Source organism: Mesoplodon mirus (genome assembly GCF_964341445.2).
Source record: "Mesoplodon mirus genome assembly, chromosome: 11".
NCBI classification, from domain to species: Eukaryota; Metazoa; Chordata; class Mammalia; order Artiodactyla; family Ziphiidae; genus Mesoplodon; species Mesoplodon mirus.
In genome coordinates this window covers 60,569,261-60,590,708 of record NC_138987.1, presented here as the reverse complement: position 1 = coordinate 60,590,708, position 21,448 = coordinate 60,569,261, and the positions used below count along the sequence as shown (strand labels likewise).

Below are 21,448 nucleotides of genomic sequence, written 5' to 3'. Positions count from 1 at the left end.
AGCAGGGCGAACGCCGGCTAAGTGACTTCCGGCCCGCGGCGGCGGTTGGTGACTCATGAGCTTTGGTACGTGATTCTTGTCCCGGAACCGAAAGGCAGTGAGCACTTTACAATCCTCTTCGCTGACCCTAAAACCGCGCGCGGTCCCTCAGGATATCTCCCTTGCTCAGGCCTGCGTTGCGCGTTTAGTGTGGGCGGGGATATTTTCCTGAATCCACTGGTGAGAACGCAGAACTAGGGGAAAGGCTGCAGTTGCAGCCGGCCGGGTGGAGGTCAAATAGTAGGAAGCATTTACTGCCCGGGGCAGAGTGGTGCGGTCTCTAGCTTCCTCTTGCGGTTTGGTAGAAAGACAACAGAAGCTGTTGAGTTGCCGTGTGACTTGGAACAGTTTTTGAAATGAACTGGTAGTCGAAGTAAGTGTTAAATTTTGGAATTAAGCCAGATCACCTGCCCCAGTCTCTAAGTTGAGATTTCTCCATTTTGCGCCGCGTATGCGCCAGCCACCTTGTCGGTTCCTCACAGGTCTCCTTGGAGTGGAGGACTGGGTTCTCCAGCCCTTGACTCTATAAGACATCTCTTCCCAGCATTGGACATCTCTTTTCCGGAGATGGTTGTTTGTTTTTTAGATCTGTTTTTTTTTTTAATTGAGGTATAGTTGTACAATATTACAGAAGTTTCAGGTGTACAACAGTGATTCACAGTTTTTAAAGGTTATACTCCATTTATAGCTATTATAAATATTGGTTATATTCCCTGTGTTGTACATCCCCCAGATGTTCTTCAAAGGTCTCATCTGTGTCAGGAGGGAACCAGCCCAGGCAGGCCCAACTTCACTTGCTGGATCAGTAAATGCCCTGGCGGCATACCTTGCTGGACATTGGGGCTTGCATGGCCCTGCAGGCAGTGAGTCAGAGTAGAAAACCCTCGGGAGGTCAGAAAGGTGAGGCATAAGTTAACTTTATGGGCAGTGCAGAAGTGATGTTTGCTGGTTGGGGAAAGCTTGGAAGAACAGAAATGGGTTGTACAATATGGTTGGTTACAAGACTGGGTGAGGGTATAACAGATGCCTTTTAGTGTCTTTCATCACTCACAGAAGTTGATTTCGAAGATGTGGTTGATCTGATTTTTTTACTCCTCCTCCTTTCGTTTATGGCCGCCTTTTGGCAGTTTGCCAAGTAGAAGTGGTTATGGCATCATCTGACTTTCTAGCTTTGTAAAAAATATATTTATTTGTTTGTTTATTTTGCCTGCACCACCTCTTAGTTGTGGCATCGTTGTCTGTTTTTTGTTTTTGTTTTCTTTGTCTGCGTTGGGTCTTTGTTGCTGCACGCGGGCTTTCTCTAGTTGCAGCGAGTTGGGGTTACTCTTCCTGGCGGTGTGCGGGCTTCTGATTGCGGTGGCTTCTCGTTGTGGAGCATGGGCTCTAGGCGTGTGGGCTTCAGTAGTTGTGGCGCACAGGCTTAGTTGCTCTGCGGCATGTGGGATCTTCCCGGACCAGGGATCGAACCCACGTCCCCTGCATTGGCAGGCGGATTCTTAACCACTGCACCACCAGGGAAGTCCTGTTGTTTTGATAATAGTCATTCTAACAGGTATTAGGTGATATCTCATTGTGGTTTTGATTTGCATTTCCCCGATGATTAGTGATGCTGAGCACCTTTTCATGTACCTATTGGCCATCTGTATGTCTTCTTTGGGAAAATGTCTATTCAGATCTTATGTCCATTTTTTTAAACAGGTTATTTGTGTTTTTTTTGCTTTTGAGTTGTTTGAGTTCTTTATATATTTTGCATATCAACCCCTTATCAGATAAGTGATTTGCAAATATTTTCTCCCATTCATTAGGTTGTTTCTTTTGCTATACAGAAATTTTTTAGCTTGATGTAGTCCCACTTGTTTATTTTTGCTTTTGTTGCCTTTGCTTTGTGTGTCAGATTGGTTTTTAGTTCTTTAGGGCAGTCTTACCTTTACATTTCAGTAGTACCTTTCTAGTGCAATGCTCCACAAATGTTTTCTGAATTCCTGCCGAAGATCAGAAAATTGACAGGTAGAGGGACTGCTACTGGAGAGAAAGCTTACTAATTACACCAAGAAATGACAATTGGTAATCTGATAGGGAGGGAAGAGACAGGAAAATCTGTAAAAGTAGGCAAAATTTTGCCCATCATTTGGCAAAGATTTTTTATTTTTTATTTTTATTTTTTTTAGATGTTGGGGGTAGGAGTTTATTAATTAATTAATTTATTTTTGCTGTGTTGGGTCTTCGTTTCTGTGCGAGGGCTTCCCCTAGTTGTGGCAAGCGGGGACCACTCTTCATCGCGGTGCGCGGGCCTCTCACTATCGCGGCCTCTCTTGTTGCGGAGCACAGGCTCCAGACGCGCAGGCTCAGTAGTTGTGGCTTACGGGCCTAGTTGCTCCGTGGCATGTGGGATCTTCCCAGACCAGGGCTCGAACCCGTGTCCCCTGCATTGGCAGGCAGATTCTCAACCACTGCGCCACCAGGGAAGCCCCATTTGGCAAAGATTTTTTAAATTGTAATATCCAAAAGAGAATATAGGAAAACATTTTTGTGTAATGCTGGTGCGAGTAGAGAATTCATATAATTTCCTTAGAATGTAGTTTGGAAGACTGTACTGAAAGTCGTTAGGGGACTTCCATGTGCCACAACTACTGAGCCTGCGGTCTAGAGCCCACGAGCCACAACTACTGAGCCCGCATGCCACAACTGCTGAAGCCCCGCACACCTAGAGCCTGTGCTCCGCAACAAGGGAAGCCACTGCAATGAGAAGCCTGCCCACTGCAACGAAGGGTAACCCCTGCTTGACGCAACTAGAGACAGCCCGCGCACAGCAACGAAGACCCAACGCAGCCAAAGATTAAAAAAAAAAAAAAATTTAAAACTTAAAAAAATAAAATAAAAGTCGTTAGGGAATTCCCTGATGGTCCAGTGGTTAGGACTCTGCACTTTTAGTGCTGAGGACCCGGGTTCAATCCCTGGTTGGGGAACTAAGATCCCACAAGCCACGTGGCGTGGCCAAAAAAAAAAAAAAAGTCATTAAAGTACATAAGTTGACCCACCAATTATACTTATCCTAAGAAAATCATTTGAGATGTGTATACTTTTGTGTTCCCACAGTGAATAGCAAAGCAGAACTACCTTCATTTCTGACAATAGAGAATCAGTTAAACTGTGGGGCAGTCATTCTAAGGAACTGTACACATTGTGACCATTATAAATTATATTTTCAAGGAATATTTAATGAAGTGTAAAAATGCTTATGTGTTAAGTGAAAAAAGCAGGTTATGATATAACTCTAATTTATAAAATATGTATCCCTGTAATCATGTTAGCTTTTCTTCCTTGTGTTAGTGACCTCAGGCCTTAAAGAAAGCTGCTGCAGCTCCAGGCGTCACATCTTCCCACTAATGACCCAAGCAGAAAGGAAGGGAGCAATGAGGGCTTGCTTCTGTTGACGCTCCATCCCCAGGTGACTTCCTCTTACACCTTATGGACCAGAGCTGGGTCACAGAGCCACTCTGAGTTGCAGTGGAGGCTGGGAAAGTGAGTATCCAGCAGAGAGGCTTGTGATTAATCCCTTGGGGCTGGCACACTGCCACTAAGAATGCTCTGGGGTTCTGTATGTAGGGAAGAGGGGCAAATGGCGGGTAGACAAATGTGTTGCCACACCCAGTTAACTACAGCATGTTTGGGCCAATAAAGCCACATTCCAAGAGGGCAGTATTTGTAAACATCAGTGACAGTGTACCCATATGCCGTCATCTCTGCCTTTCTCTGGAAGAGGTAGGTATCATGTGCCAGTGTCAAAGACCAGCTGTTTGAGAAATGAGAAATTAGCATTTGTTTAATTCCAGTGATTAATGACCCTTAGTTTACTTCCTCTTTGTGTAAGAGCAACAGTGTACTGAATTGTGTCTCATCTTGTATTTAATATGTAGATCAGTACTTCTTCTCTTATGTATCGTGAACTTGAAAAGGTTGGGAAAGAGTAGGGACCCTTCTGGGATGGAAGGATTTGTGCCATGTCCTTTAGTTTTCTGGAATTGTAATTACTTGGAAGTGATGAACTAGGTAAAGAGTGCTTCTTAAAATCACACATTGCAAGATCTCTGAAGCCAGCTAGAACAGCAGGCCTTGGGCTACATGCCCAGTATTGAATAATAAAACGAGAGACCTTAGAAATAGAAGTTCCTCTGCCCTGTGTTTTGGGGGTTTTCACCCCTTCAGTTTTTGGGTCTGGGGAAGGGCAACAGAGACTTCTTGCTCATGGCCAAGGCTCTTAAGTTGATGGGAAGGAAGTAGACATGGCAGAAGAACCAGCAGTGAGTACCAAGGAGTTATTGGGGAAAAAAATTAGGAGCTGAGTTAGTTGATGGCATAGAGTTTATTTTTATTTTTTTAATAAAGTTTCTTTTATTTATATATATATATATATATATATATATATATTTGGCTGTGTTGGGTCATCGTTGCTGCGCACGGGCTTTCTATAGGTGCGGCGAGCTGGGGCTACTCTTCGTTGTGGTGCGCGGGCTTCTCATTGCAGTGGCTTCGCTTGTCACGGAGCACGGGCTCTGGGCACACGGGCTTCAGTGGTTGTGGCACGGGGGCCCTAGAGGGCGCAGGCTTCAGTAGTTGTGGCGTGCGGGCTCAGTAGTTGCGGCTCACGGGCTCTAGAGCACAGGCTCAGTAGTTGTGGCACACGGGCTTACTTGCTCTGCAGCATGTGGGATGTACCTGGACCAGGGATTGAGCCCGTGTCCCCTGCATTGGCAGGCGGATTCTTAACCACTGTGCCAACAGGGAAGTCCCAATGCCATAGAGTTTAAATTCAGCTTTTGCTAATAAGGTGGATTTTGACAACTCCTTGGAAGCTGAATTTAGTTCTTTCCCTTGAGCCTTTCCTCTCCTCCCAGTGGACAGCATCTTAAGTTCCAGAGAAGATGATAAAGCCCCCCTGAGGCAGTTATGGAATCTCCAAGTTCCTATTCCAGTGACTCAGTTTTCAGTAGTTCACTCTTCCTCCATCTCACTCTCCCTTCACGTGGTAATTAGAAGGGATAGGGCACAGCTTCTCTAGCTTGCATTCCAGGAAGGGTCCTGAAAGGAGCTGAGTTCAGGGTGAGCAGCTCTGAATGGGTATAAAGTACTTCTCATGTAGCTGCCCATCAGATGGGGCCTTAAGCCCTTTTGGATGTGGCTGAACATGCCACTGATACTCTGTGACCCTGTGCTGTGGCACAGAGCTTCCAAGTTCACCAGGTTTAGGAATCCTTTCCCTGGAAAGCCCAGAGGATGATAATCGGTAACAGACTTCATCACTGTGACTGGGAATGAATCTCACCAGAAACTCAATAGCAGCTCATTCACACAGGTCCCTTGACCACCCTCAACGCTACCAACAATCTTGGTGGTTGCACCCACAGTAGGTTCTGACCACTAATGAACTTGACTCAATCTCTAAGAAGCGGTCTCAGCTGCAGGGAGCTCCGGTCCACCTGCGCCTACCTCACCACTGTTCACTCTCGCGGAGGAACAAGTCGGTCAGGAAGCTGCACCACGGCCTGGCTCTTAAAGAGAGACTCTGAGAACCAGAGGTGGAGATTCACTTAGAATTACTCTAAGCAGCTGCAGCGTAATGTCTTTGGAGAAGGTATGTGCCGACTTGATGAGAGGCGCAAAGGAAAAGACTCAAAGGGAAAGGACGGATGCCCACGAAGACTGTGAGAATAACTACAAGGAAAATTCCTGTGGTGAAGGCTCTAGGACTTGGGATCATTTCTCGGATGAGGATCCACAGCGACTCAGTGACACGCACAGTCCTTCTGCGATTGTTAATAAGGTTACTTCCATCAGTATTGAGCCAGGAGTCAAGGCTGAAGTCACCATGGTGACTTCAAGGCAGATGTTTAAATCAACTTTTTAAATAAACTGATCATCAGTTGTTAAAAATAGAAACAGACATCATTTGTGAACTGAATAAAGGCTTTTGACACTTGGAATAAACACCTGATGGGTAGGCTGGGTTCTCTGCCCTTAAGGAAAAGAGCCACAGATGATTTGAGTATAACGTTTAATGTAAGATACAGTGGATTGGCAGAGTTGGTACAAAGCTAAGAGATTCATTTCTAGTCAGTGAGTTAACAGCCTAGGCACCTGGACAAAAAATTGGCTCTGCTGTCCTGGGTCCTCCAAAGCCCCCTGTACGGCACCAGCTAGAGGCCCCACACCAAGACTGATATTGGCTACCTGAAGGCTTTGATGGGATCTACTGTTCCCAGAGTGATTCAAGAGACTGGCTGGCCCTAGTCAACATAGCAGGTGTAATTTTCAGGACAGGCTTGAGGAAAATGGGTATAGAACTGGACATGGGGTTTGGGTGGCTGTACATTGGCTGCATGCAGTAGTCCAAGAGGCTCTCAGCTGGAGAGCCTTTCCCCCCTCCCTGACTGCTGTTTGGGAAGGAGAAAAAAGGTCTTTCAAAAAGCTGTATTTGGGGCTTCCCTGGTAGTGCAGTGGTTGAGAGTCCGCCTGCCGATGCGGGGGGGCGCGGGTTCGTGCCCCGGTCCGGGAGGATCCCACGTGCCACGGAGCGGCTGGGCCCGTGGGCCGTGGCCACTGGGCCTGCGCGTCCGGAGCCTGTGCTCCGCGGTGGGAGGGGCCGCAGCAGTGAGAGGCCCGCGTACGGGAAAAAAAAAAAAAAAGCTGTATTTGGCATGAGCTAATGCCACTGCCAGTGGCCAGGCACAGACACAGAAGGCCCTGAGGAGCTGGGCAGAAAGGAGAATGTGCAGGCAGAGCAGGAAATAGCCAGCTCCCATCCCTGCCCCAGGAGCCCAGAAGGATAAAGGCCGTGCAGCAAAGGGTAATGTACAGGCCTCCTCTTTGGTCACGCAAAGGCCCTAGCATGGGCCTGGGAGGTGAGAGGGCTGAGGGGTGCAGGCTCTGCCCTCGGGCCCCAGCCTTTAGGCTCATCACATGGAGGCGGTGATGCAGCGAGAGGCGAGGCGAGGAGGCAGAGCAGTCAGGCTGGTGACCTCCGGCTCCTAGGAGCTGCCCTTGACCTTGTCATCCATGAGGTCATGCCTGTGGGAACAAGCAGAGAGGGCTCAGGTAGAAAGATGACTTCTGGGTCCCCTCATAAATGAGACAAGATCTGAGGGCTCTTATACTTCAGAGGATCAGTGGTTCTCAGCTTGCCTTGCATCCTTTTTCCCTCCTATGATTGGGACTTTTCCTACTTAAGAATCCAGGCCCATCCCCAGCTCATCAGACACTCACCACTGGGCTGCACCCTGGGAAAGGTCTATCTCAGAGAGGTCCAACTGCACCTGTGTTGGGGGATAGTAGAGGTGAGATGTTACTTTTGATGTCTCCAAAGGCCATGTCCTACCCTGACACACTTCTGGTCCCAAACCAGTGCAGAGGTAATTGGGTAGTAAAGTACATCTGTAAAGTAGTGTCACCAGGGTGCTTACTCCCTAACAGGGACTACAAGCCTTTCCACCAGCAAATTCTAACTCTCGCATTTACCTGGTCCACCTTTACCCTCTTCTTACCTTCCCCAGCAGCTCACGCTCTCTTGACATGAAGGAGGAGCTGGACTTCACAGAGACATCCAGCTTTCGCCGAAGGGCCTCATCCAGGGGCATTTCCCACTCAAACCTGAGGAGGGACTGGGGTTAGGGGCAGGGGCCCTCCCAAGCTGCCATCTCTTCACTTGAATGCTCACTGACTGACCGTTCATCGAATTCAGGATTTAGGGTCCTCTTCTTCTGTGAGCTCTTCCTCTTGGTACCCCGGTTCTTGTCTGGCAGTAGCAACAGTGACACGTAGGGGTCGGGGGGATCCCGTCCATTTTGTCGAAGGGCCCTGTGACAGGAGGAAGGAGGTGATGAGGCAACGTGAGGGGAGGGATGGGGAGAACCTGGAGGATGTGATGGATGGAGTCTCACCGGCAACTGTGAACGATGCTGACCAGCTTGCGTTCTTCACTGTAGTACCACACGGTGAGTTTCACCTGGCCCAGAGGCCCGGCTGGAGCCTCAAGGGGACTGCGGAGAGATGGAGACAGCGGTGGGAGAAGGTAGTGCCTCGGGAGTCTGTAGCTTATCCTTTATATCCTTGACTGAGTCCCATCTTTCTGTCCCAGCGCTTTACCTGTCACTGTGTGTTAGGCGCTGCCGGAGCTCTGGGGCTGAGGACGTGATGTGAGGGAGTCCTCCCCAGAGCTCCGGTTCTTCGCTCAGAGATGAGGAGCTGTGGCTGTAGCTGTGGCTGTGAGCTTCCACCCCTGAGTGCTGGGACACCAGGATCTAGGTAGACAAGAAAGCAGCACGCAGAGTCCTTCCACTCCCGGGCTAGAAGGACACGGCCCTCTGCTCCTGCCCTCCCTCCCCTTGCCCACTGTCTCCTGGCACTCACCCCGAGCTGTGCTCTCAGTAGCACCTGCCCTGGACCATTGCTGAGCATAAACCAGTGGTCCAAGCAGAGCCGGTCAGCCACGAGGAGCTCAGAGAGGGGCAGGGATAACGAGCCCAATGCGCCAGTCCCCTCACCCCGAACCTGTGGAGCAACAGGACTGCCGTCAAGAGAGAAGTTATTTAGGTAGTTCCCTGGCGATCCAGTGGTTAGGACTTGGCGCTTTCACCGCCAGGGCCCGGGTTTGATCCCTTGTCGGGGAACCGGGGAACTAAGATCCCGCAAGCTGCAGAGCGAGGCCGGAGAAGAAAAAAAAGAGAAGTGATTTAATCCTGGCATTCCAGGTCCAAATGCTTGGACACTTGAGTGGTTTTGGAGAGAAGGGCAGGGGAGCCGTGGTAATAGTTGCTGCTGGTCCCACTTCCCTGCTTCCCTTTCTTAACCAGAGTAGACTGTACTATCTTTACTTCCTAAGCTTTCACAAATTATCCCAGTAATACCTGCACAGGGTAGAAAAAAGAACAGTAAAAATAGAATTAAATTGTTTCCTGCCCATCCTATCCTCATGTCCATACTCCAAATGTAATGAGCCCTTCCTATTTTCTTTGTTCTGGCATAATTCTAACTAATATGTCTATATCTCTATTTCATAATTTGCCAACTTTAATATCTACTGATGCCCTGCTATTCAAGATGACAAATTGAGCTCATTTACATCTCTTCTCTACCTCTGCCAGTGTTGTTAATAGTCGCATTCTTTGACATTCTGTTGGTTTCTATTCATGTAATTCTCTACTTACTGTTCTATCAACTTTGGAAGGTTATTTGACTCCTTACTCCATATAGAGAAGGTCAGCACTCCTGTATTACCTTCCCCCATCCTCTCCCCACCCCCCATACCTCTTCACTTGTCGGTCACCCTTCGACCCACTGAAATCTAGCTTCTACTCCATTCCAGCCACTGAAGTTGCTCCAGTCATCAGTGACCTCCTAGTTTTCAAAGTCAGTGAATAGTTTTCAGTCACCTAATTTTACCTCTCAGTAACATTTGACCGCTTCCTGTCTTTTGAAACACTCCTCTTTTGGCTTCTGGAACCCACTCTCTCCGGGGGAGCGTCCCACCACCCTGGCTACACGTCAGTGCTCTTCTTCCTCCCTCTGCCCTTCTGTTGCAGCGCCCAGCATGTCCAACCTTTGTCTTCTTTTCACTCTACACACGCCCTGAGAGATCTCACTCACGCTTGTGACTACAGCTGCTACCTGTTGCTTGCTCGTGATGCTCAAAGAGGGAGAGGGAGGAACACCACAATGGGCCACAGATCTACCTTCCAGATGGCTGTCTCCCCTTGGACAGCCCTCAGAGATCTCAATTTCAAGACTCCTGCCTGGTGTTGGCGATGGCACCTTTATCTGTCCATCCACACTAAAACCCCAGGAGTTAACACCTAGGTGTTCTTTGTTCCTCTTCCCCCTCCATGTCAAAATAACCGCCAAACACTGGCCTTTGTCAGTTCTCACTTCAATTACTCTAACAGTCTCTTAAGTGACCTACCTGCCTCCAGTGCTGCCTTCCTCCAGTTCATTTTTTTACCCTGATGTCAACACCATCTTCCTAAGATGCAAATCTGGATGCCACCTCTCATTCCTTCAAATGTTTCCCTATGCCTTTAGGATAAAATCCAAATTCTTAGCATAATTTTTTTGTGATCTTGTTCTTTCCTGCCTCTATAATGTATAATTTGCCTTCTTTCTCCTCCATTCCCTTCTCAGCCTTAAGAGTTTTCCTGTCCTTCTTTTCTTGGTCAGGGCATATTTACCCTTAAGCTAAGGATGCCTTTCTTACTATCTTTCTTACCTCACCTTTTCCCTTGTCTGAGTTAGAACCCCTCCTTTCTTCCCTACACTGCCTTTACCTCAGCAGTTATCAGTCAGGAAGTATTCTATGGTTATTTTTCTCCTAAAAGAAGAGTGTGAGCTCCAAAAAGGTAAGAACTACATCTTTTATCTCTGAATGCCCTGTGCCTGGTTCAGGGCCTGGCCTGTGAGAGCAATCTGCAAAATGTTTGTGGAATGAATTTACGGTACCTGCAACTCCAGGCTCTCAGAGTTTGGTTTCCTGATGAGAAAGGAGGCACTCTCATCCCAGACAGGGGCTGACGTTTGGGAAACAGTCTGGTGGAGATGAGGGGTATGATCAGTGTTGACATTTTCTCCTCTACGCCTCTCATCCCTCCCATTCTTAGTCCTGCAGCATTTCCTAATACCTTAGTTTTATGAGAAGTATCTCCCACGGCAAGAGTAGCATAAGGGCTGGGAGGCTTGGTACCTTTTCGGAGCTGGAAAGAGAACGTTAGTCTTAAATTTGGACCAGTTAGGCAGATTCCCCCCTCGCCTCACAAATTACATCCACAGCCAGTGGCCCATGTCCCCATTATCACTTGACAGCTCTCACCCTCCTGGCCTCCAACAGAAAATTCTTCCCACCCCAGCACCACCCTGGGAGAGAGGAATTAGGAATTTACTATTCCAAATACACTAGGAGCATCCAAACCTGAGGGATGTAGAAGGGCCAGGGAGCTATGGGGCGTGGGGAGCATATCTCACCGGCAGATCCTCAGCCCGCTCCAGGTAGACGGAGAGCAGGGCCGCTGCCAGGTCTGCACTCTTCTGAGTTTGGATCAAACTGTTCACCTGCAGCACCTGGGGATGGACACATGGGAGCTGGGGAGTGGTAACTGACACTCTGGGGCCTGGCATATGCCTTAAAAGCTCATAGAAGAGTTTACCTTGACCCATCTTGGGTCCCTTCCATCCTCCAGCATCTTTCCTTACCTCCTCTAACTCAGCAGCAGTGGGACGGGGGGTCAGACGCTCCAGACGCAAGTGTAGGCGACCAGATGGGACATCCTCCAGGGTCAGCCACTGTGGGAGTGGGCAGGGTTAAGACTTGGGGGTGTGGGGACAGGGACTATGAGAATGAATCATGCATCAAGATCAGGAAGGACTGCTGATTCTAATTCCATGCTCACCTCATCAAGGAAGCCATTGTTTAGGATTGTTGTGAGACTCACTTTACACCTGTAGAGGAGAAAGATTAAAATTAAGGTCTATGGTCAAGAGCCAAGTCTTTGCTGTCTCCAAGGTCTACAGAGGCCCAGCCCATCTTCCCCACTGGATGCCACCCCCCCCCACCCCCGCCTCACCTGCCCAGAAAGTCATCCTTGTCCAGGTCCTTGTCAAAAACTTCAACCTCTAGCTCTTGGCCTGGAATTGATGTGACGATCACCTAGTTGGAGAAAATAGTGGGATCCTTTCCTTTTCTTCTCAGAATGACTGGATACCTCCCCCAATCAACTGAACCCCAGAAGTTTTTTGGACCACTCTCAGAGCTGGGGGAGGAATGGGGCAAGACTGGGAAGAGTCCTAGCCCTCAATTCTGACCTCAAAGACCTCGTTCCAACGGGGATTGAGATCTTCCCGAACAACACGGCTCCGGAAGCTTCGTCCTCCCAGCTTTAGTTTGACATAGGGGTCTGACTTCCCCTTCACTAATCCCCCCAAGAAACGGTCTTTGGCAATCAGGTCCTGGGCCTCTAATACATGGATCCGAAGCACATTCTGCAAAAGGGACAGATGGGGCACCAGGTGGCAGTCAAAGAGAGAATACTGTCAGACCCAATCCTGAAACAGGCTTTGTGCATGCAGGGTGGGCAAACAGACTCCAGTACTTTCCAGATATAGACTTACCTCCGTCCCGAAGTTACTGTCAGGAGTAGTGTGACTGGGTCGAGGTGGGGCATCCACACTGCTGCCTGTCTGGGGGCTCTCGTCGTCCAGGTCCCAAGCTCCAGGAGTACCAGGCACAGCAGGGAAGCGCACTTCTGATGTATCCAAGTACAAGAGCTGGGAAGGGTAGTGTGATTGTCAAATCAAAGCAGTGCATTTAGCCACCAGCAGGCAAGGTATGTGGGGGCAGCGGGGGGGCAGAGCAGGGGCTCTGACAGGGAAACCAGGTCCCTGCCTTGGCTGTGCTTATCTCTAGGGGGTTCACTCCACACTCACCCTACTCAGACACCATGTTAGATCAACAAACATTTTTTGTGCGTCTGCTAGATGCTTCCAGACACACTAGCTCATTTCATCGTAGAGGATCCCCTTTGCTTACTCTTCATACCACAAGGAATCCACAAGGCCCTTCCCCTCTACCTCCATACCCTCATAACCAGTTTCATGTACAGCCGGGAGTTTGGGCCAGAGCTGCTGAGCTGGAACCACTGGTCCAGGGTGAGTTCAGGGGCAGTCAGCAGGCGAGCCAGAGGCAGGGTCAACGCCCCTAAAGTCAGGGCCCTGGAGTCATCCTTCACCTGTAGGCACAGGAGGAGGGGATGGAGTGAGGGATTAGGGAAAAGGGAGGTAGACTGCGGAAATGATGACACAGCTGCAGCTCCATTCTCTCTGTGCCAATCACAAACCTTTTGCTCCACTCCAGGCCATCCTTTTACAGTCCTCTGCCCACTCTACAGTCCCTTCCTCCTTTGCTCTTTCTGGTCTCATTACCTGGAAAGTTCTCATTCTGCTCTCCTCTGCCTATTTAAATCCTACTGATACTTTAGGCCCTCTGAAAATCCTACTTCCTTCACAAAGACTCTCTAGTTACTCCAGCCTCTGTACTTTCCTCTGGCCACATCCTAAGCACTACACTATGGGTATTTTACTCCCAGTGATTAATGCTGAATCATTCTTAGATGGTTATGTATGTTTGTCTCCTCTCTGAAACTAGCCAGTAAGCTTCGTGAGGGCAGATACTGTGTTTTGTGCTTTTTCTATGACCTTAAAAGGGCTAGACGGTCTGGGAGGCTGGGACTGGCATATGCACACTACTCCATGTAAAATAGATAATCAGTAAGGACCTACTGTATAGCACAGGGAACTCTACTCAGTACTCTGTAATGACCTATATAGGAATAGAATCTGAAAAAAAATAGGTATATGAATACGTGTAACTAAATCACTTTGATGTATATCTGAAACTAACACAATGTTGTGCTAACCCTATACTCCAATGTAAAATTAAAAATTAAAATCAAATAAAAATAAACCAGAAAAAAAAAGTGCTAGGTGTCTAGCTGGTGCTCAATATGTTCTTCTCTTCTTTTAACAGGGTTTTTGTTTATTTTTTGGCTGTGCGGCATAGCATATGGGATCTTAGTTCCCCGACCAGGGATTGAACCTGTGCCCCCTGCAGTGGGAGCACAGTCTCAACCACTGGACCACCAGGGAAGTCCCCTTCTCTTCTTTTAAAAAATAATTTTTTGAGGCATAATTTACATACCACAAAAATCACTCATTTTAAGTGCACAATTCTGTTATAAAAATGATTCTAGAGAGACACGTGGGGAACCGTGGAGAGTAAAAGAGGTGGAGAGTCTAGGTAGATGGACTGAAAATAGAGATCATGGAATTCCCTGGCGGTCTAGTGGTTAGGACTCTGTGATCTCACTGCCGAGGGCCTGGGTTCCATCCCTGATCAGGGAACTAAATCCCGAAAGCCACACGGCACAGCCGAAAAAAAAACAAGAAGAGAAAAGAGAGATCAAAGGAGAAGATGGAGAGAAGAAATGGTGCAGATCTGAGAAGACAGATTAGGGTATCCAGGAGGGACTGATAGGTGATTCTCTCACCTGCACATCGAGCTCCTGGCTTCGAGGGTCTTGCAGGAAGAACCGGAAGGCCTCCTCCCACACCGGGCAGTTGGTGTTATAGATAGCCTGGAGATGTGCAGGATGTGATCAAGGTACACGCCACAATCCCAGTCCTGTTTCTCCAGAAAACCCTTCCTCTTACAGGCATCCTAAAGGGAACACTTCATCCCAAGAACAGTCCTCCCTCCTCCTGTCCCCACACACACATGACACCTGGCACGGTGATATCCTTGTCCTGGCCCTCACCTTGCTCTCCTGCGTCACATCCTGAATTGACAGCTGTACCATGGGGTTGGGCTCCTTGTTCCCCTTCTTCAGCTGTGGGGGGTAGAATTCAGAAGTCACTATCTTGGTTGTTTCTGTTTTTGTTTCAGTGAAGGAAGGAGAGCTGTCATCAGAATCCTTCCCCTGGTGCTTCCCTGGTGGCACAGTGGTTAAGAATCCGCCTGCCAATGCAGGGGACACGGTTTCGAGCCCTGGTACGAGAAGATCCCACATGCTGCAGAGCAGCTAAGCCCGTGCACCACAACTACTGAGCTTCCTCTCTAGAGCCTGCGAGCCACAACTACTGAGCCTGTGCACCTAGAGCCTGTGCTCTGCAACAAGAGAAGCCACCACAGTGAGAAGCCCGTGCAGTGCAATGAAGCGTAGCCCCCGCTCGCCGCAACTAGACCAAGCTCGCGCACAGCAACAAAGACCCAATGCAGCCAAAAATAAATAAATAAATAAATAAAGATTGTAAGAGAATATTACGAACAACTTTATACAAATAGTTAGAAGACATCGATTAAATAGATAATTTAAAAATACAACTCACGGGACTTCCCTAGTGGTGCAGTGGTTAAGAATCCACTTGCCAATGCAGGGGACACGGGTTCAAGCCCTGGTCCGGGAAGATCCCACATGCTGCGGAGCAACTAAGCCCGTGTGCCACAACTACTGAGCCTGCACTCTAGAGCCCACGTGCCACAACTACTGAAGCCCGTGCGCCTAAAGCCCATGCTCCACAAGAGAAACCACTGCAATGAGAAGCCCGTGCACTGTAAGAAGAGTAGCCCACACTCGCCTCAACTAGAGAAATCCCGTGCACAGGAACGAAGACCCAATGTAGCCAAAAATAAATAAATTTATTAAAAAAAAAATACAACTCACTAAAACCGATTCAAGTTTTTTTTTTTTTTTTTTTTTTTTGCTGTACGCGGGCCTCTCACTGCTGTGGCCTCTCCCGTTGCGGAGCACAGGCTCCGGACACACAGGCTCCGCGGCCATGGCTCGCGGGCCCAGCCGCTCCGCGGCATGCGGGATCCTCCGGGATCGGGGCACGAACCCGTGTCCCCTGCATCGGCAGGCGGACTCTCAACCACTGCGCCACCAGGGAAGCCCCCGATTCAAGTATTTTAATGAGATTTAAAAAAAAAAAAAAAAGGGGCTTCCCTGGTGGTGCAGTGGTTGAGAGTCCGCCTGCCAATGCAGGGGACACGGGTTCACGCCCCAGTCCGGAAAGATCCCACATGCCGCGGAGCGGCTGGGGCCGTGAGCCATGGCCGCTGAGCTTGCGCGTCCGGAGCCTGTGCTCCGCAACGGGAGAGGCCGCAGCAGTGAGAGGCCCACATACAGCAAAAAAAAAAAAAAAAAAAAGAATCCGCCTGCCAGTGCAGGGGACACAGGTTTGAGCCCTGGTCCGGGAAGATCCCACATGCCGTGGAGCAACTAAGCCCGTGCGCCACAGCTACTGAGCATGTGCTCTAGAGCCTGCGAGCCACAACTACTGAAATCCAACGTGCCACAACTACTGAGCCTGCATGACACAACTACCAAAGCCCACACGCCTAGAGCCCGTGCTCCACGACAATGAGAAGCTTGCACACTGCAACGAAGAGTAGCCCCTGCTCGCTGTAACTAGAGAAAGGCCGCACACAGCAATGAAGACCCAACGCAGCCAAAATTTAATTAATTAAAAAAAACAAAATCTTTCCCCTGAGATGACTGATCCCCTCTTTGGAACCCTTGTGTTACATGTTGTTGCTACTGAAGCAGAGCAGGCTGGGGTAAGGGAGAGTGGGGGAATGCTGCACCCATGGCTTCCTGTTCACCTGCCCTCAGAAGCCACACTCACAGGAAGATCCTGGGCCCGATCCAGATAGACAACTAAGATGGCAGCTGATGGGGGCTCCGGTCGGGAGGAGACTCCTCGGTTCCACTGTAGAACCTGGTGTGGGGTGGTAGTGGTCAGACCCTCATCCCTCCAGCCCCCCATACTTCCAGCTCTGTATTTCTCCCCTGCTAGCTTCCTGTTTTCAATGTTGGTTACCTGCTCCAGTTTTTCTGCATCTGGCAAAAGCGAAAGCCATTCTAGCCTTAAGTGAACTTGGCCTTGCCCACTTTGTAGAGGGAACCACTGGAGGGAAAGGTAGAAGTGAGGTATAGTAGAGATCATACACACACCCAATCTCTTCCCCACCAATGTAGCAACCACCGTCTACACAGTGGGGGACAGCACCCTCCACCTTCCTCTTCTCTCAACTTACTTCATCCATTACTCCAGCCTGCAATACTTTCCCTACATCCAGCTTCATTCTGGGGGGTGGTGGTAGTGATGATGGCAGTGAAAGGGAAAAGAGGGGAGTGTTATAATTAGCAACACGTCATTCACTGGCCCGCTTCTCATCCACACAGAAATAACTGGCACATCTCAGACTCCCTTCTTACCCTCGGGAAATATATATGCATGTGTGCGTGGTGGGGATGAGGGGTGGGAAGGCTGGGAAGGAAAATGGTAATATGATTCCCAGGCCTGGAAAAGGATTATAATTACCTCTGACACCTTGGTGGCCCTGGGGATTTAGAATCCTAACACAGGCAGAGTCTCACCTGCCCAGAAAGTCATCTTTGTCTGGATCCTTGTCAAACACCTCCACCTCAATTTCCTGTCCTGGGACCTCATGTACCATAACCTGAAGAACACAGAGGGATAAGGGTCCGCAGGTGTGAAGATCATCCAATCAGCATATTCTCTCAAACTCTCCTGGAGCCTCCCCCATCTGACACAGCCCCACTCGTTGGCTCTCCCACCTCATAAGTCTCTCCCCACTGGGGGTTGAGTTCCTCATCAATGACACGACTGCAGAATGTCTGGGTGCCCACTCGCACAAGTGCGTAGGGGTCTGACTTGCCCTCAATCAGGCCCTTTACGTATTTGTCCTTGGAGCTCAGCCCTCGAGCGGCCAGCAGGTGTATCCGAATAATGCCCTGAGGGTAGGAATCATATCGTGAGAAATTAAAGACGCACCACAGGGTTCCCGAGAGAAGGATCTATCTAATAGGGGAGAGACCATACCCTGGGAAGAGGGGAACGCAACTGGGCCACATCTTGAAGGTCAGGCACAAGGGGCACCAATAATCGGTTGGGCAACACAAGAAAGGCAGCGATGGAATCCATGATCATGGTGTCAGAGAGGGAGCTGAATGGGGGAGTGGAAAAGGAGGTGAGTGAGTGTGTCAATATTTCCCCACCGCCAACTGTGTCTCCCAGAACCAAGAGACCTAAAGCTGGAGGGAAGTCCTTTCTTGAAAATACCTTGTTGCTTCTCTTCTGCCCTGATTTCCCACCTACTGCTCCGTCTCCTCCTCACTGCCATCGCAGCTCTTCTTTCGCCCTTTGCCCTGGCTGAGGAGTCTGTAGCCCACTTCATTCTCTACCAAAATGCACAGTCCCCCCACAGAAGAAAAATCACAGTATGAAACTTTTCAGGGGTATTTGTCTGATCTCTCCAACTAGGGTGAAGCCTCTTGGAGGGCACCAGCTGCATCTTTTACTGCTCTATATCCCTTAAACCCCCAAACCAGGGCTGGAACACTTAGCAGGTACTCGATAAATCCTTCATACCTGAGTCCTGGAATATCCAGCAGGTTGGTCATCCCTGTCCAGTTGATATCTAGGATCTGGAAGCAAAGAGCAGGGGAATCGGGACAGAGCATATGGTGGCACGGTCACACCCATCCAACAGTTGCCAGACCCTCAGCCTACTTGTCAGTTCCCTCCCCCATTCCCCATAGCTTCCAGGCCTCTCTGCTTCCCCCGCTTCCCTACCCCTCCTCAACGTTTTCCCTTACCGGGCGTCGGATAAAGAACATCGACACAGCCCCCACGATAGGAAGGTTCCCAATGAGTGGTTCAAGAATCACCCGTAAGACACCCTGCAGCTGGGGCAGGAAGAGACGAACAAAGCCTTTCCTCAGAAACGGTCTTCTTTCCCTCCCAGACCTCCCCAGCCTTGGTTTTCCCAACCTCCCACTTCCCCATATCTAATGAAACTTAGGGCAAAGGCTTCTTATAGAGGCCCCTGACATCTGCCCCACCTGCATGCCCTTGACTCCTGCTTTGCAGAAATATTTCTTCACTTCCACATCAATCTGTACATCACCTACGTAGCTGGGAGTTGGTGAGGAAGAGAACAGAGGGTTAGTACTAGGCTGAAGTGGGTAAGGGGAGTGAAGTAGTCAGAGTGACCAGGAAAGGGAATCGGGAAGAATGGTGAGTGGCATTACCTGATGTTCAAGTCCAGCAGGATCTGTTCTTTCCTCTGACCAGGGTGAACCCTGACTCCTACGATGCGCAGTGGCTGCAGAGATGAATGCTTGAGAGGGGAGGGAAAGGCCCCTTTGGGCCACCCATCTCCCCTGCCCCATCTCTTCCCTGTCGTTACTTTCCCTCCTACACACGTACCTTTTCACCCAATTCCACTCGTGTAAATGTAAATGTTTGCAGGTGGGGGTTAGATCCTCGAACAGCTGGGGCCACAGTTTCGGCCAAAAGCTTCTCCATATACTGGCCCAGGAAGGGCCAGATCTGGGCCACAATCTGGGAGGAAAGGGAGCTTGTCATAGGAGAGCGCTGCCTTCCCTCTAAAGGCAAGTTCCTTCAGACTCCTCCCCATGGGGAGGCTAGATTTGAAGCGTGGCAGGGTCTGGCAAGAGAGCGAACCCCATTCCCCCTCAGGAAAAACAAAACCCAAGACAAGCAACCCTCACCTTATTTAGCCACTCTGCTTTTTCCACATCTGGGAAGCTGACCTGGAGGTGGAGAACATGGAGATAGTGAGGAGCACTATCCTCCGCCCGTAGTTTCCTACTAAGATGCCAGGTGGATGCTCACTAAGGAAACCTAAGTGTGACAGGGCCTCCTCACACCCAGGGGTTGGGGGGAGGGGCCGGGATGTCCTGAGGATTCATTCCTCCAGAGGGTTTGGGGCCCTGAGGTCTCTTCGGCAAAGGGAGCTGACAGTGTCAGCCACACAAAGTTGCTTTGCGGATAGCTCAGGGATGTGAAACGATGACAGCTGCTGGGGCAGAGAGGAGGAGGAGGAGGGAAGAGAAGGGCACATTCTTTCCGGAGGGGGAGGTCCTGACAAATCAGAGTTTGAGGAGGAAATCCTGGGATTGGGTAAGTCCTGGTTCCTTTTACCAGCCTTCCCTCTGCCCCTCGAACTGGGGCTTCTACACCAAGAGGTGAAGCAGGATGCGGCTCCTGTGTTAGGGAGGGGCCAGAAGAGCTATACAGGCCCAGGCTGGTGTTTTCTTTCTTTCTTTTTAATCGGTGTTGACTCTTTTGATGGGGAAGGAAGGACACCTGTGCTTTGTCCTGGGGGAGGAGGAGGGGTAGTTGCTTTAGGAGGAAAACTAGTTTCCGTGATGAGAAGTAGGAAGAACAGAGACTTGCTGCCTGGGCTACAAGTCCCATGGGACCATTTCTCCCCCTTTCTCCTCCCCAGTCCAGGGTCTGGGAAGCATAGCTGTGTTTGCCTAGTGTCAACTTTGATTCCCCCAGACAGGCACCTCTGCTGGGAGGAGCAGCAAGGGAGGGGCCGGGAAGGGCCGGGTAACGGGCTCGGCATCTGCAAGGCCGGAGAGAAGCCATCCGGGGCCCTTACCACAGGAGAGGGGGCGTAGAAATAGGGTCCTGGCCCCAACCCAGCAGGCGCAGCCCGCAGTCCGGAAAAGGGTGGGGCCGGCCAGGGGCGGTGGAGTGCGAGCAGCGGGCACTGCAGCAGTCACACTACCCTCCCCCCAGTACCCCCGCCCTTTGTCCAGCAGCCGCCTCCGCTGCGCTGCGGCCAGGCCGCCTGAGGCTGGAAGGCTAGGGCCGGAGGGTCCGTCCGGGCGCGGGGGCTCGACTGGGCAATGCTCCCGGGGAGGGTCTCGGGATAAGAGCGGGAAAAGGGAGAACCTTATGGCCTTAAATAGGATAAAAAAAAAAAAAAAAAAAAGTCTTGGGGAGGACAGGAAAGAGGAGGGAACCCACTGAGCGGCAACGGGAACAGGGACGCCCAGGAGCAGTGTGAGTGGCACCAGAAACGAGGAGGGGCGTTCGAGCGGTTTGGTTGGAGGAAGAGCCACGGCTGAGACGGGCTCCCCAGATGTTATTGCTCTTGCCCAAGCGTAGAGGAAGAAGTCCTGATTCTGTGGAAGAATCGGGATCTGGGCGTGTGGAAGCGGGGGCGGGTAGTGGGTAGTCGGTCCAAAGAGTGGCGCGTCCCTGCAAGCAAGAGGCTAGCGAGCCAAAGGAGAAAGTCTGGGGCCCATCGTCCCAAGATGGGGAGCTGACTTTAAGGATAGGGGGGCAGAGCCCGAGAACTAAGGGGCAAGAAGGGGACTATGCTGCACTGAGGACTGAGGGTGGTCGCTCACCCAGGCAGGTAGTTCTCGATGGCTCATGTAAAGAGTTTTCGCCGTGAGCCGCTCCTCATCATCCAGCAGCTGTCGCGCTACTCGAAGGCTCCGTTCTTTCTCCTCGCGGACCCGGCGCCAGCCCAGGTAGAGGGCGAGGCCGAAGAGCACAAAACCCACGCTGAGTCCTATTGCCCCGGCCAGGTACACCGGCACCAGCACCAGCAACCGCCGCCCGAACGAAGCCAGCACCGCCAAGGCCTCACCCGCGGCGCCTGGGCCGGCAGGTTGGTTCCCAGAACTCTGGTCCAGCTCTGCTTGAGCAGTGGGGTGCTGGTCAGAGGGTTCGGAGGGAGCGTAGGGCTGGTCCACTGGGCTGGGGCAGTCTCCAGGAGAGCGGTCCATGCTGCTACCTCTGGGAGGACCCGCCCGACCCAGAGACCTGCCAGAGGTTGCCTAGTTCTGAGACCAGATTCCCCGCCTACAAACCATAAACCCCAGAATGGGGGAGGGGACTTAAAGCCACGCCCCTTCGTTCTGACGGTTCGGGTTGGCCCGTGCCGCATAGATGAAGGTGGAGTCAAAAGACCGAAACCCCGCCCCCTGTCTCGGGGAGAGGAAAGGGCTCGGGAGAGGCAGGA

At 50.5% G+C, this 21,448-nt stretch overlaps 1 protein-coding gene and 1 long non-coding RNA gene across 2 annotated transcripts; one reads left to right on the top strand and one right to left on the bottom strand.

The window, feature by feature from the left end:
• The first annotated feature begins 133 nt into the window (after positions 1-133).
• Positions 134-14,101, top strand: LOC309812254. Its single transcript, XR_014295308.1, has 3 exons — positions 134-412; positions 3,370-3,561; positions 13,601-14,101. It is a non-coding gene; the product is annotated as an uncharacterized lncRNA (long non-coding RNA).
• Positions 6,075-21,212, bottom strand: ESYT1 (extended synaptotagmin 1; the record flags this gene model as incomplete). Its single annotated transcript, XM_082635900.1, has 31 exons — positions 6,075-7,104; positions 7,300-7,349; positions 7,578-7,683; positions 7,759-7,890; positions 7,974-8,072; positions 8,179-8,333; positions 8,443-8,583; positions 10,525-10,611; positions 10,704-10,775; positions 11,044-11,139; positions 11,272-11,361; positions 11,469-11,517; positions 11,643-11,725; positions 11,881-12,057; positions 12,187-12,342; positions 12,654-12,803; positions 14,121-14,207; positions 14,388-14,459; positions 16,258-16,350; positions 16,453-16,539; positions 16,670-16,718; positions 17,013-17,095; positions 17,214-17,390; positions 17,479-17,602; positions 18,028-18,083; positions 18,255-18,344; positions 18,501-18,573; positions 18,690-18,763; positions 18,868-19,002; positions 19,173-19,214; positions 20,829-21,212. The coding sequence occupies 31 exons, from the start codon at positions 21,210-21,212 to the stop codon at positions 7,065-7,067; spliced, it is 3,309 nt and encodes a 1,102-aa protein (XP_082492026.1). The 3' UTR covers positions 6,075-7,064.
• Between the last annotated feature and the right edge of the window lie 236 nt (positions 21,213-21,448).